Below are 12339 nucleotides of genomic sequence, written 5' to 3' on the forward strand. Positions count from 1 at the left end.
TGTTTCCCATACATTTATTTATTTGTGGCGCTCGCCACAATATCAAAACTGACCGATTTTCCAAAAGGCTTCGTTGAATAAACATGAGCATGTACTGCACATTTAAAAATCAAAAACGAGGCGCGGGTGTTTTTATATCACTGTATTTCTGAAGGAAGACTATCTTTAGAAAAAATTTGATGTCATTTTCATTTCATTTTTCATGTTATATGCCTGATAAAGCAGCGTTTGTGAGCTCAGTGCTGCTTTGTGTCCAGCTGTTACCGGGGAAAGCATCATTTTTCCAGCTTTAAAGCACCTGCTGGCAGAGAATGAATTTGCATTTTCAATAAGTCCGTCTGATTTACGCAGCAAAGGGGTCGGGTAATAAAAAATGCATTATGATTATTTGCGGGTGGGTAAAATAAATCATAAATGATGCAAATATTGACTACATTTTTTTCATGAGGCAGACGATTTCGTGTGTGTGTGTGTGTTTGTTCGCCTGATCGGGAAGTTGCAGTGACAGAAACGGTGACATTCCAGATAAAGTTTGAAAGGAGTAAAGCCTGTGTTAATGCTATTGAGTAGGCTAATATGGCCAAAGAAGATATTTTGTTTTATAAATAAATGTTCATTTAAAAGCAGCCCACGATCAGCGTGTTATGTTACCGTTATCCCTTACGTCTCCGATGAGGTTTTGTTCCATCCTCCACGCTGTGACAACTCACAGTGACAGAAGACGATTTTTGGCCAAGCAATGCGGAGAGCAACTGGCTCATAACACAAGCACTGACTAGAGCGGCCGCGATCCGCTCCGGTGGCCGTGGACCGCAGACGTTTGCAGTGAGGCGCAGATCAGCTCTAACGTCACTGAATCTGCTGTTAAAAATGAACCATCCATTCATCATATCATCACGCAAAACATACACGACAAATAGCGAATTTTTAATTGTTTCTCGAAACGTCATAGCATTTCCAAGGCGGCAATGACATGACTGTGGCGCCAAATCATTTATGTCCCCACGCATCATGTACATTGTCACGCGTTGACGTCATCAAATTGCGATCGGTTCGTGAGATCGGCCAAGTTAGTGAGTACCGATCGAGTCATAAAATGTGATTATCGTCCGATACCGATCTCCGGCCGATCGATCGGAGCATTCCTAATAATAAATATACACAGTACACACACATATAGTATGTAAACATAAACTTTTATTTTGAATGTGATTAATCGTGATTAATCGTTTCACAGCCCTATTTTCAAATAATGATACTGTTATTGTATCCATGTAAACAAGGAAAAAGAGAATTTTTGAAAATATTGACATCACGAACATGTGTATTATATGTGTATAGTGTATAGGTATGTGCACATACATATAGTCTTTCTATACAAAGAGACATCACCTGCTACTGGCCTTGCATGCATAATAAAGTGTTTTTAGTAGTTTTCACAGATCTGTGTGAACAGGGATCATTTTGACAACATTGTCATCAGTATGTGAATTTTTTAAAAACACGCAAATTACAACCTTTTCTGTTTTTATTAAGGACAAACTTTTCGTTGTTGTGTAAATGTATTCTTACACTCGCTTATCGTCTGGACACTTGTGCATATAATGTTGTTTACCTGTCAGACTTACCTGTTATCCTGCATCTTAGTCAACAAGTCTTCCAGTCATTCAGTCATCCTCATCTACGTGTTCCTATTGCCTTGAGATGAACGAGGTGATCTGGGAGTACCTCCGCTGTCTTGACATCATATGCACTGATGATATCTTGATTTACATTACGTCACTCTCGTAATGAAAAAGCTGCGAAAACACCACCTCTACCTAAAGGCTGAAAAATGTGAGTTCCACCTGTCATCCACTCAATTCCTTGTGTATATAATATCTGAAAGGTGACAAGATGGACCAGGGAAAGGTTCAAGCAGTTCTGGCCACAACCCACCACAAGAGCTCAAACAATTATTGAGATTTGCAAACTTCTACAAACTTTTGCAGAATTTTCCTTCATGGTTGAGGTCGATGCATCCACCAATGGAGTTGGAGCAGTACTATCTCAGCGACAAGGGTATCCCTATGTGGGGTATCCGGGTATCCTATGTGCCTTCTTCTCTAGGAAAATGGCCCTGGCAAAGCAAAACTATTACAGTGGCAACCAGGAGCTACTTCAAGCCGGCATTAAAGGACCACTGGCTCAACAGGGGTTGATTTATGCTCCATCAGTACTTCATACACACCTCATAGACTCTTCTCTGGGCTTGGGTGACCATGGCCAACAGCAAACCCTCTTGCTTTTTCAAAATCATTACTGGTGGCCCAGTATGTCCCAGAATGTCCAGCACTTCATAAAGGAAGGCACAGCACTAACTGTGCCTTGTCAAAGACTCAACATCTTCTCCCATTTGGCAAGTAACTTCCACTCTCAGTGCCACACCATCTCTGGTCACACCTAGGAGTGGATTTCATCACTGAACTGAAGACCCTGGAAGCCCTAGACCATCACGTCTTCCGCAACGATGGTGTCCTGGGAAATGTTGTCTCAGACCGCAGTCCCTAGTTCATCTCTAGAGTCTGGAGGTCTTTCTTCTCACAACCTCTACTTACAATCCAGGAAAGAAGGTTTGCCTCTGTATCAGGGTTATTCATCTTCAACTGTACTGCAAGAGTCCCCACTACATCAGTCAAGAGACAAATCAACCCAGTCATCTACCATTTACACCTCCTAGCACATTACTGTATTGCACCCACATTTGATTTGTCACTTCTCAAGCCTTACCAACCTTCTTTGTCCCCTTTCACAGAGTCTGGTGGGCCTAACAATCCTCCACCACTGTTCCTGGGTCAGTCTATGCTGTCCATGAGATCCTGGACTCCCGACATCAGAGGAATCATCTTGAGTACCTGGTTGACTGAGAAGGCTAAGGTCCTGGCTCCTGGAGAGATCCTGGGTACCTCAAGATGACATCCTGGATCCGACCTTACTAGACAACTTCCAAACAGCTATCTTGCCCTACACCATGTGGATGTGGTCAGCCTTGGCGTCGGAGGCTCTGGAACTCGGCAGTCTTTGAGGGGTGGGGGGGTTGTGGGGTCAGTCTTTTAGTCATCCAGTCTTATAGTTCTCCAGTCATCCTCGACTCTGTGTTCCCATTGCCTCATCAAGTTCACTTGAGTATCACAGCTGTATTCTCCGTGTTGCCATTTCCATCTGCAAAAACTGTTATATTTTCATTTGCGCTGCCTTTGGTCATCTCACCATTGTTCAGTACTCACCATTCTGTTTTCACTTCAGCTGTTGTGTTTCAATAAAGCCCGCTGTTGAGTCTGCATCAGTCTCATGCTGTTTGTGACAACAATACTTTTGCGTAAATTAATCTAGATTAATGTTAGTTTCATTATACATTCACAAATTTTTAACAAGTTGTATAAATTAACATTACTTAATGTATTATGAACAAACAGATCATGTTATCAAATCATGTTATCACATGTACTGTATGACTATATCGCATTAGCAAACTAAAACAAACAAAATTGAACCTTATTATAACTGTTTAATTCCATCCATTTAAGACATTAAGGGCCAAATTTACTAAACAAGGCAAATTGGTTGTGTTTCGTGCATTGCACTCTTGGTTTCATAATTCAGTAAGCTTTGTGTTACTTGCAGCATGGGACATTTTCAACATCAATCCCAGAATGCATTTCTGTTCACCTCCATTTGTCTGACGTCTCTAAATAATTCTGTTATCTGCTTTCTGGTTGCATGTAGTGCTTTCAGTGTTAGTTATGTGCTCAGTGTAGCGAAAGCGACTATATGGGAATCAAGTATAATGTGACAGAAAATTTGTTGGGTTTTCAGTATGTGAATGTTTTCACCCAATGCGAATAGGAATGGGCTCCCTTTGAAAATCCATGCCACTCACATTCTGTATGAATTAACCTTAAGAAATGGTCTTCAATTTCCAACCCGGTCTGTGGATTATCCTGTGGATGGACTGACCTCCACAGACTGAAGGACACAGCATGCCTCATCACATATGACAACTGTGCTGAGACCTTGAAGACTCCAGCCGATTAAACTGATTGAAATTTCATTTGTCTCTTTTCTACCTCTCACTTTTCTCTCTCCTTTCTTATCCCCTCTGGTGGACTGTGTCCTGCTTTTGTGCTTTTCTGGAACAATAACATGTAATGCACTATACTCTGTACAAATATTTCAAAACAATATAGATATATTGAAAAGCACTATAGAATTAAAACTGACATGACTTGACTTAGATCTTCTAGGTGGTTACCAACTGGCCCAAATTAACAAATTAACTAAATAAATACACACAATAAATAAAATATCTTATTGTTTTATCAAAAAGCATATTTCTGATTACTTTGAAAAGTGATTGTATGTCGCCTTAACAAGCCACATGTACGGTGTACATATGAGGACATCCTCAGACCTTCAGACCCCAGGAAAAATGTCAGGTGTCAGGTCTCATATAGGCGAAACAACCTCCGATATAAAGACATCGGAAGAAATGGCATCAGATGCAACCTCAGAAATGTGCCGTTCTTATAAAGTTTCATTTAAAAGGATGCTTTTAAACGGCTTACAAGAAAAAGTTCTTATCCAGGGCGGTGACCCCAAATGGACATTAACGAGGATACATATTTGATATTCTTGATGGTGCTCTGCTGTACTCCATTACAAACTGCTCTGCTGTACTCCATTACAAACTCAGTATGTGGTTAGGCAACACATTCTCACTCCCAACTCGTCACATATTGACACTTGTTCAGGACCCTTTGGCGTCACTTTTTGGCACACAGGGTACCCATTTAGCGTAATTTTTTGATGTGCAGGATCCTCCATTGCTTTAAAATAATAAATACCTCTGACTGTACTTTTATTTGCCTGCTGCTTGTTTTATATTTTACAGAAGTGGGTAGGTTTAGAGTAGGATGGGGTTAGGTGCGCCAATGAAAGTATAACTTTATATAAAATTATTTCTATTTTTTACAAATGCATGCAAACCACTGAATTAAGACAAACAACTGAAAACAATGGCCTGCACACCGAAAAATGATGCTAAAAGGATACCGCTGTTCGCCAATGGGTCCTGACCAAGCGTCAATATGTGACAAGTTGGTAGTTGAACGTGTTCGATGACAAAGTAAAAAAAAAAAAAAAAAAGTTTTAGATTGGTCTGCCTTAGTAGTCTAATAGCACTCATCAATGTCAAAATGTCTGAGATAGCCGTTCAGATCAAAGATGGGCTTTTTTTAAGAGTTGTACTTTTCACATAAGCTGAATATGATCAGCATGATGCTTCAGTTTTAAGAGTGCAAACTAAGATGTAATGGTTAAACATTCAACTTTTGACTAATATTTGAATATTTAACTGTTTACAAAAGAAATGTTATGTAGTACTTTTGATTGACAGTTTCCCCAAATTTGCTCTTACCATCCACGCAGGCCGGCCTGGCTCTCGTTGTCCCAGCAATCTGTCCTTTCTTACATGCGCAGCGGGCCGTCTGTCTGGCAATCGTCCTGCGTGGCTGACTGCTGTCTCTGTCTAGAGTGACAATCTCACAGGTGCCTGCTGCCAGTTGACCTGCAGGACATAACCAAAGACAGAAGAAGAGTTCAGAGGGGATCACTGGGAATAGTGGCCACATCAGTGATTTTTTTTTTAGCTTATTGAAGTTGTTTTTCACAGTTCAGGACACAATGGGGTTATGCTTTGTTTGGGTATGATGATTTTCTTAAAATTCCTAAATAAAAAATACAGACAAATGAGACAATAGACATGCAATAAGAGTAGTATAATGTGGGCACTGGGCAGCAGAGCTAAAAAAAAAGGGGGGCACATTTAATGTTTGAAATGTTTGAGTTCATATGACTGACTGAGAAGTTGTTGAGATTCCTTCATTAACTCTAGAGGAGACATGGAATTATCAAGGTTGTTCTTCTCAGTAGAAAGGAGAAAATCTCATGTTTAAGGAGAGGAGGGGAGACTTACATGAAAACAACAATCAACTATCAGTCAACAATCTTATTGCCTCAACATTTATATTAACCCTCATTTTTTTAACGACATTTTGTGTTGTCAGAATTTAATTAGTGTAAAGCAACTACAGAAATTAATTATATTTAGCTTCATCACATAAATAAATGAACACACACAAACTGAAAATATATTTTAGTCAATATTGTCATTACATTAAAAAAAAACCTACAAGAGTTTAGCTTCATTAATTTAAACAAACAAACCAACAAACACTGAAAATGTAGTTTAGTCAAAGCTGCCATCATATGAAAAAGACATCTACAACAGCAGAATTATACAACATACTATGACAGTTATGATGCAAAACACAATCACATATCTACTGTTATCAAAATGTTTAACCACTGCATGTGTGGAACTTTTTTTGCTTGCTTAATATCTTCATTTTAACAAATCAATATTGATTCTTAAACCCCAAGATTGATCTTTTAGTCTATGCTAGAGGACATGTTCGGTTCACTTAGTTTTGCTGTGGCCACAACATTAATTTGTTAACATCAGATTAATCAAATTAACACCAAAGTTATTAACATCTATTAACATTTTTTTTTTTTCTAATGTAGAGAGAAAAATATCCTTTTCTCATGGCCGTGAGTTTAATGCATAAACACACCTGCATTTGCATTGCAACCTGGGAAACATCTTTTATGCATTTGTATCAGAGGGGAAAAAAGTAAAATGATGTGTTGGTGTGCAAGTAAATACAATTCATGCATAATATTGTATGATAATATTGTATGATTGTATAATTCATACCTCAAGGCTCAGTACTAGGACCGTTACTTTTCACGCTTTTCATGTTACCCTTGGGAGATATTATTAGGAAAGGAAACATGGTGTTAGCTTTCACTGTTTATTCACTGTTTTTCACTGTATTTTTCTTCGCAGCCTGACAAAACATACCAATTTTAAAAACTACACTCTAAAAAATGCTGGGTTGAATATGGACAAACCCAGCTATTGGGTTGTTTTGACCCAGTGGTTGGATTACTACCCAGAAGGTTGGGTTAAACATTTAACCCAACCGCTGGGTCAAAACAACCCAGTTGCTGGGTTTGTCCATATTTCACCCAGCACTGGTTTGTATTTAACCCAGCATTTTTTAGAGTGTAACGGAATGCATAGTTGATATATACAAACTGGATGACTAGTAATGTATTACTGTTAAATAAAAAAATAAAAAACAGAGGTGTTAATTATAGAATCAAAAACCTCTGCATGTAATAACCTAGAACACTGTCTAATACTTGATTGCTGCTCTGTCAATTCTTCGTCATCAGTTAGGAACCTAGGTTTGCTATTTGATAGTTTCTAGCTTTTGTAAAACTGCATTTTTCCATCTCAGAAATTTATCTAAATTACGACCTATGCTTTCAATGACAAATGCAGAAACATTAATTCATGCATTCATGACTTCAAGGTTAGATTATTGTAATGCTCTATTGGGTGGTTGCTCTGCGCATTTAATAAACAAACTCCAGCTGGTTCAAAATGTAGCAGCTAGAGTTCTTACTAGAACCAAGAAGTATGAAGTATGATATTAGCCCGGTTCTGTCAACACTGCACTTGCTCCTTATTAAACATCGTATACATTTTAAAATATTGCTAATTACCTATAAAGCTCTGAATGGTTTAGAACCTCAGTATTTGAGCGAGCTCTTATTGCATTATAGTCCTTCACGTTCGCTATGATCTCAAAACACTGGCCATTTGATAATACCTAGAATATCAAAATCAACTGTGGGTGGCAGATTATTTTCCTGTTTAGCACCCAAACTCTGGAACTATCTATTTAACACTGTTCGGGAGGCAGACACACTCTGTCAGTGTAAATCTAGATTAAAATCCCATCTCTTTAACCTGGGTTACACATAACACACTAACATATTTCTATTATTCAACATTTCTATGATTCAAATCCATTAAAGAATTGTTAGGCTGCATTAATTAGGTCAACCGGAACCGGGAACACTTCCCATAACACATGATGTACTTGTTACATCGTTAGAAGAATGGCATCTATGCTAATATTAGTATGTTTCTTTCTTATTCCGAGGTCACCGTAGTCACCAGATCCAGACTGTATCCAGATCAGATGGTCACTACAGCCACCCAGACTAAGCCGTATCCAGACCAGATGGTGGATCAGCACCTAGAGATGACCTCAACAGCCCTGAATGTCAGCGGAGACCATGTCAAATCGATGAGCTTGACTTGAATATAAAATAATATATATATTTTTAGAATTTATTACCTAATTAGCTTTTAAACTGACAAAGGAACATAAGTTATTTTAAGGTAATGTACACAATGCTCATACATTAAAGTGCATTTCTCCCTAAAGAACTGTGAAATGGCAAACAAAATGCCATTCACAAATTAGAAGCACAAAATGAGGATTTGTAAAGAAAAATGTCGGAGGATTTCGATATAAGCCAAGAGGAGACTGGTTTTCCTTTGCTAAAGTAAGGAAACGTTGTTTCCTTTGCTCCTGCATTTCTCAGAGGCACGCACGACGCATACGTCTTACGTCATCCGCCTGAATGTCTTCAGTAAAAAAAGTGTTTATTACATTTGAAATATGGATATTTATCTTACAAAAATGCATGGATTCGCTACAGGAGGCCTTTATTCACCCCCCGGAGCCGTGTGAGGGACGTTTTATTACGTATGCACGCACTTTATTTCACGCCTTCTGAACGGTTGACAACCAACACCCTCTTAACCCCCATTGAAAGGCTTGGAGGGGCAAGGACAACTTTTAATATAACTCCATAATATTGGATTAGTCTGAAAGAAGAAAGTGACATACACCTAGGATGCTTTGAGGGTGAGTAAAACACAGGCTAATTTTCATTTTTGGGTGAACTAACCCTGTAACTGGGTCGAGCTGGCAGTTGCCGCATCAAGAAGTGATGGTTCACTTCATGGAGTAACAGTTTCCTCGTGGAGGGAGCTCTGGACTGGAGTATGGTCTCAACCACCTCAGTTGAGAGACTGGAACCAATGAGCTGTGCCCCCTCAGGGGCCACACCCAAAGTTCCACCACTCCGGGTGGGGAGAAGGCCCCCCTGAGAGAGGAGATCCCTCCTGACGGGTATCTCCCACGGAGAGCCGTCGAGAAGGGAAATCAGGTCCGAGAAATTTCCATTCCCCGGGCCTCGGCCCCTGCCTCGACAGGATGTCTGCTCCCATATTGAGATGCCCAGGTATGTCAAGTCAAGTCACCTTTATTTATATAGCACTTTAAACAATACAGATTGTGTCAAAGCAACTTTTCAGCATTAAATAGGAAAATAGTGTGTCAATAATGCAAAATGACAATAGTAAACACTCATGTGAACTGCTCTCAGTGAGAGGAGTTTCCCCTGGACCACACCAGGATCTGGTGCGCCAGCCTGTACAGCGGGCGCGAACGCAGACCTCCCTGGTAGTTGATGTAAGAGACCAACGCTGTGTTGTTGGTGCGCACCAACACATGGCGATCTCTTAGGTCTGGGAGAATGTGTTTCAATGCTAGAAACACGGCCAGCATCTCCAGGCAGTTGATATGCCACGTGAGATGGTGACCACTCCACAGACCGCGGGCCGAGCAGCCACTCATGACCGCTCCCCAACCGGTGAGGGACGCGTCCGTCGTTAGCGTACGCAGCGACAGGGAGCTCCTAGCACCGGGCCCTGAGACAAGAACCAAGGCCTCCTCCACATGTCTAAGGCACGAAGGCATCGCCGCGTGACCTTGAGCATGCGGAGCGGGTTTCCCCTCGGGGAGAACCCCTTTGTCTTGAGCCACCACTGTAGGGGTCTCATGTACAGCAGGCCAAAGGGTATCACGTTGGACGCAGCTGCCATCAGACCCAGCAGTTTTTGAAACTGCTTGACAGTGAGTGACTAGCCTTCTCTCACTCTCGTGACTACTGTGAGGTTCGAACAAAACCAAGCAGGAGACAATTGTACCTGCATCGAGGTCGAATCCCACACTATGCCCAGATAAGTGGTTCTCAGTAACGGAGAAAGCACACTTTACTTGGCGTTTAGTCTTAACCCCAGCACTTTCATATGGGCGAGAACAACACCTCGATGTTGAACCACCGTCTGCTCCAATAGAGCTAATATCAACCAACGGTTGATATACTTCAGTATGCGTATGCCCTGGAGTCGCAGCGGAACCAGAGCAGCATCCACACACCTGGTGAAAGCGTGGAGTGAGAGTGCAAGGCCGAACGGAAGAACCCGATATTGGTAAGCTTTACCCCCAAAAGCAAACCTCAGGAACTTCCTGTGTTGTGGAAGGATGAGTTAGGCGTCTTTTAGATCTATTGTGACAAATCAGTCCTCGGACCTGATCTGAGACACGACTTGCTTGAGTGTGAGCATTCTGAACTTCAGTCGCATGACTGAGCGGTTCAGAAACAGCGATTGTGAAGTGATTGTGAGCAGGATGGCAAAAAGGGGTGGCCAAGCTTAGGTGAATAGTGGCCACGTCCACCCTTGGCCACTCTCTAGCTTTAATTTTATAATTAGATGTAAAAGTAAATGTAAAAGCTGCCTTATGTGCAATTTACATGTTTGCATTCATTTATTTGAGTGTTGCTTATTATATTAATCAAATTTAATTTAATAGTCTGCCCCAAAAACATACTGAACCGTGACTTCAAAACCAAGGTACATACCGAACTGTCATTTTTGTATAACATTACACCCCACTATATACAGTCTACAGAGTTTAATGACTGAGCTTATTGCATAATTTAAGCAATTTCAAGCAAACCTGAACAGATTAAAAATTTAAACACTGCATCAATAATTTAGAAATCAACAACACAGCTTCACAGCTTAAGTTAAGGCTGTTTGTTACCTTCTGTCCCTCTGTGCGGCCTTCAGATTAACCTGTCTTTATGTGAATCTGGTCTACAGGGTATCTGCTTCCTGCTCCAGGCCTGTGGATTCTGATTGGCAGCGAGTCAGAACTGTGATTTAAACTGACCCAGAGTCAGTGTGCGGAGGTAGAACACGGTTAATTAACTAACGCACAGGTCACATTCAGGCAAATTGAGAATCTTAAGATACACAGCCGTACTGCCACACCAAGTTTGTGTGTGTGTGTGGGCAAAGGTTAAACAACATCAAGCTTAACAAGATGTTTGTGTTTTCATGAAATGTATACAACCTTTAGCCTGAAGATTGCAGAGTGTATGAATTGTATTATGTAAAAATCCATTTGTCAGTGTGTTTGCTGTCTAGATGAGACGTGTTAAGCTCTGCAGGTGATGAGAAAAAACAACTTCCTGATATTTAACAGTTTAACTGCTGTTCTGTTCATTATATTCTGATATATGGATATCACAACTTCTTAACAAAAATGTTCTGCAAAAAACCTCCCCCTTACATTGCTATAAGCATAGTAAGACACTAAGAGATGAGATGAAGCACTTTGAAATCTTCTTTTTTGTCAGCAATTCCTTTATCAGCATTCATGCATTGAATAACATTCTCCTGCTTTGTGTCCCAGTGTAGGCTACATTTTGTTATCCTGTGCTGCACTGGTATTAAAATATAATATTAGAGTAATATTATAATAGAGCTGCTATTCCATGCATTTTAAAAATTTCAAAATGTCCTTGATCTTTTGCATAAAGAGCATGATGTACTATGGGAAAAAAAACCTACAGATTTCATTAGCTTCAACCTATTGAAATGTGTTTGCAATGTTTATTAGACGTCCTTTCTTCAGTTATTTTATGCAAGGATCAAGCAAAAACTTAATTAAAAAATTAATGTAAGAGACCTTTTACTGGAGCGAACATCAGGTTTATAAGGTATCCTTATTAATGTTACTGCAACAAATCGCAACATACATTTACATATCTTATACCTTTTAGATATTATTTTTTAAGACCTAATGAATGTATATACATACATGCATACATACATAAAACAGTACTTTGTATACATTTCCTTTAACTGTGACTTTTAAGACTGTGTGTCCTTGAACACAGGGGCAGTTAATATTATACACATGTATACATGCACAACCAAATTCCCTTCTCCTCAGTTTTGCTTAATTTGTTTGATATTTCTCCATGCAGTGCATATGTCATATAATAATGCTGATGTAAATGCATTTTTTGCTGTCTTCACTGCAATGCACATACAGTTAAGACAAATAGTTCTGTGTGAATTAATATCAGGGATTCTTTCTTTCTTTCTTTCTTTCTGTTAACAACCAACAGCTAATACTGATGCCACTTTTTCAAAACTCTTCATATAGTCTGCAT

General features: G+C 39.9%; 1 protein-coding gene across 2 annotated transcripts in view; it reads right to left on the bottom strand.

Moving 5' to 3' along the window:
* LOC107716494 (protein FAM19A5-like) overlaps positions 1 to 12339 on the bottom strand; it is a 132089-nt gene that overhangs the window by 53136 nt on the left and 66614 nt on the right. For both annotated transcript variants that reach the window (XM_016522974.1, XM_016522975.1), the window contains exon 2: positions 5456 to 5605. In XM_016522974.1, coding sequence (XP_016378460.1) covers positions 5456 to 5605 — 150 coding nt within the window. The remainder of the gene's footprint in view (positions 1 to 5455; positions 5606 to 12339) is intronic.

Source organism: Sinocyclocheilus rhinocerous, unplaced genomic scaffold (genome assembly GCF_001515625.1).
Source record: "Sinocyclocheilus rhinocerous isolate Xijiao unplaced genomic scaffold, SAMN03320098_v1.1 scaffold1141, whole genome shotgun sequence".
Lineage (NCBI taxonomy): Eukaryota > Metazoa > Chordata > Actinopteri > Cypriniformes > Cyprinidae > Sinocyclocheilus > Sinocyclocheilus rhinocerous.